Source organism: Galeopterus variegatus, unplaced genomic scaffold, assembly GCF_000696425.1.
Source record: "Galeopterus variegatus unplaced genomic scaffold, G_variegatus-3.0.2 Scaffold3924, whole genome shotgun sequence".
Classification (NCBI taxonomy): Eukaryota; Metazoa; Chordata; class Mammalia; order Dermoptera; family Cynocephalidae; genus Galeopterus; species Galeopterus variegatus.
In genome coordinates, this window is record NW_007730035.1 from 8,241 (window position 1) to 11,857 (window position 3,617).

Below are 3,617 nucleotides of genomic sequence, written 5' to 3' on the forward strand. Positions count from 1 at the left end.
GTTGCGATCCCGTTACCGGTCAGTAAAAAAGACAAAAAGGAAAAAAAAAAAGAAAAGAAATAGAATTGGCATGAAAATTAGGTTTCCTGAATCTTGGTATTTTTTACACCAGGCTCTGAACTATGTTTGGGCACGTGTAAGTGTGTCCATGCAGATGTGTATGTGTGTGTGTGTTTGTCTATGGTTTGGGGGTATATCTGTGCTTCTATGAGGACAAGCTGTTAAAGTGGAGAAAAGGCAAAGGATTAAAGAGGGGAGCAAGGAGGAGGTGTGGCAGAAAGAACATTGGATTCAGAGGATGCCTTGGGCAAGAGCTCTCTGGGTCTCAGTTTCTTTAACTATAAAAACTCAGAATTCTTGCAAAAATTAAATGAGTATGTATTTGAAAGCACTTTATGTTTCTATATATAAATATTAGTAATTGTCTTTGTTAGAATTATTATTAAAAATGTAATACAGATGATAAAGCAACCCTCACAGGTAGAAGGACTCACATTTTCTTCATTTTCTTGGCACTAGCTCTTACCATATGTCAAGCTCAGAGGAATATTCAGTGGCTCCCAGCAAAGCATCAGGAGGCCGGTACCAGAGGGTCACGACTTCTGAAGAGTATGTCTGACTGGGAATAGACTTGGCACGAGCAAGACCTGCCCAAAGGAGAAAAGCATAGCACCCATTGTCTGGGGAGGCACAGTGAGGCATTTAACCAGAAAGAGTATAACTGGCAGAGTAAACAACATTTAAAAAGCAAACACAAACTTTGAGTGCTTTTAATAGAACTACGCAATTATCCTGACCCTGGTGTAGCACTTTGTCAAGTGAATTTCTCAAATTTTGTCCCCCTTTGCAGCTAGATATGGCCTTCCTGGCAGCTAAGTGGGGTCTGGTGACTAAGTTATTGTTATATGATAAGAAAAGAGGTGATGTGTGAGCTCCCAGATCATGCCTTTAATAGAGGAGTTCCCTTTTCTCCTTCCTCTAGGCTGTGAGAGAAGGAAGTGGAAGCCGTCTTGAAATATGTAGTTGGGGCAATATCCTAGAGATGGTGGAGCCATAGGACAGAAGACTGGGCCAAGGCACCATGGGGTCACCACATAAGCTCTGACTGTTTAGGTCAGGACTGTTACATGAGAGAAAGTTAAGCTTCTATCGGGTTACACCTCTGTTATTCTGGGTCTCTCTAACAGCAACTGAACTCAGTGCACAACTAATATGGCCACCTTCTATTTTTGCAGTCCAGGAACCTGCAGCTTAATAGATACAGGGTGAGGACTGCTAATCCAAATTGTCTAGTTGGGTAGGACTTTAGATGAGTTTCTCTCAAGTGCTCCTCTGCCAAATGAGCATTCCTTTCTTGGTCAGCTGCTTATCTCACAGAATCGTATGATCTATGATTGGGAAAAATTTTAATAGATGAGTTCACTGTTGTGGAAAATTGATAAATAAATGTCTATTAAATGCTTACATGTCAGGATGAAAACTACTATTTCAGAATAAAGTACTGCAGCTACATCATCATTTGACATCTGCCAAACAGAGAAGAGTGGTTCCTCAGCTCATATGCAACCAGTTTTCCAACAAATATTGATTGAGCACCTGCTATGGTACCAGTGCTAGGAATACAATGATAAGCCAAAACAGACCCAGGCTGCCCTCATGATGCTTCCAGTCTAGTGGAGGAGATGAAATCATCACACAAATATATATACATTTTTATGTGCACGCACATGTATACCTACATATATTAGTGTGTGCATGCATGTACATATATATATATATATATGTTTGTGTGTGAATGTAATTATAAACTGTGATGACTGCTAAAATACAAAGAGGAAATCACTTTGATGGGAATAAAAACTTCAGGTACCCATACAGTCACACTATGTAGATACTTAGGCAAGCAGGAGCAAGTGTCCTAGAGCTCCTTTCCAGCACTTCATGCTACGATCTGGGGTTTACCTCTTTATTCTGCCATCCTGGGATAACCTAGATCTATTCATATAGAATTGATACATCCACTCAGATTTAGGGATACCTACTAAGTACAGTTTACTATACAAATGTCTCTATATCAAAAATGGCAGGGAGGTAGCAGCAGTGTCCCAGTTTGGGGCATCTGACTAGACTGGAGTTTGATGGAAGCCTAGGAACAACCAACCCATCTCTCCCTGTTTCTTGCCTCTCACTTCCTATGTGGTAGTTTGATACCCTCAGAAAGCATCATGTTCCCAGGCCTCCAGCTTTCAAAGGCCAGGACTAGCCAATGCTTTAAAAAAAGTACACACAAAAGCATCATTGTTCACAACCCAGAAGGAGACTTGAGGGGCAACTTACCAAAATCAGCCAGCTTGAGCTCTCCCAGGTGACTGATGAGTAAGTTCTGAGGTTTCAGGTCCCTGTGAAGAACGTGTTGGTGGTGGATGTATGCCAGGCCCCGCAAAAGTTGAAACATGAAAAGCTGGAAGGAATGAACACCATACCTAAAGAGATTTGAGCCACTATGTGTTGATTTCTCCTCTAAATCAAAAACATTCATCTGGAAGAATATAATAAAAGTGTCTCTTGAGAGACAAAAAAAAAAAAAAAAATTAAGATTTTACATTCAGAGGGGTAAAAAAGGACAAGGAAAATCAAGTAACCAGACTGTGTCTTAAACAAAGGGATTCTGGCTTTTCCTGATATCTCATTTCTTTGATACCGAAGGAATTACCCTTTCCTTAAAAATCTAAAGTAAAACTTTGAAGTTTCCTTTGGAACAGTAGTTACTGATTTAGATATGAAAGATTTAAATTTTTTCTCCACTGATGAACTTGGCATATAAGATCAAAGTTGACCTGGAAATGATACTCTAAAGTTTGCAACCGCTTAAGTTTTCCAGTCTCTCTGACGTGAAACCCTTTTAAAAACACAACACAAGGAGACCAGACTGGGAAACATATATTAGATGATATTAGAAAGTAAAGAAATCATTATCTTTTAAAACTTATTTTTAAAGTCTTAAATTCAAAGTTGAAGGGAAATACATAGTATAGATTAAGAGGGAAGAGAAACCAAAAGAAATTAGCCTCCCCCCCCAAAAAAAAAACTTAAAAAGAGAGTAAGAAATAAATAGTAGGGAGAAGAAAGGAGAAAGGGTAGTGGTGGGAGAGGAAGGTAGAGAAACAACAGAAGAAATACATTCTGGGCCCCAATTTTAAAATGTCCCATGTAGTCATAAGGCACAGGAACCAGAGACATTACTAGTTTCCCACCAATATAGAAGCTTAAGGTAAAAAAAGAATGCATAGCATTCCAAGTGTCTTCTGCTATTTTCCAGTGCCACTGGCAATAGAGAATTCAAACACCAACATTAGTGTTTACAAGGACCTATGCCAACTGAGAACATGTACTGGCAGTTTAGAAAGGAAAGGAACAGGCCCAGCATTACTGGAGACACAGGCAAAATGGCAGATGCAGAGCTATGTGGATAAATCCACTTTTTCCATGCATCTTGGAAATAGGAATATCAGAGATGGTAGCACTGGTACTGACCTAGCAATGACATGGAGACATTGGAGCCAAGTTAATGTGCAGCATGGTCTGACCAAAGCAGGAGCCTGGGGAGTTTACCCGCC

General features: G+C 39.9%; 1 protein-coding gene across 2 annotated transcripts in view; it reads right to left on the reverse strand.

Moving 5' to 3' along the window:
- Positions 1–522: 522 nt before the first annotated feature.
- Positions 523–3,617, reverse strand: part of CDK15 (cyclin-dependent kinase 15) — a 31,417-nt gene continuing 28,322 nt past the window's right edge. For both annotated transcript variants that reach the window (XM_008586285.1, XM_008586284.1), the window contains exons 7-8: positions 2,338–2,461; positions 523–647 (exon numbers count right to left, since the gene is read on the reverse strand). In XM_008586285.1, the coding sequence (XP_008584507.1) occupies positions 523–647; positions 2,338–2,461 (249 nt within the window). The remainder of the gene's footprint in view (positions 648–2,337; positions 2,462–3,617) is intronic.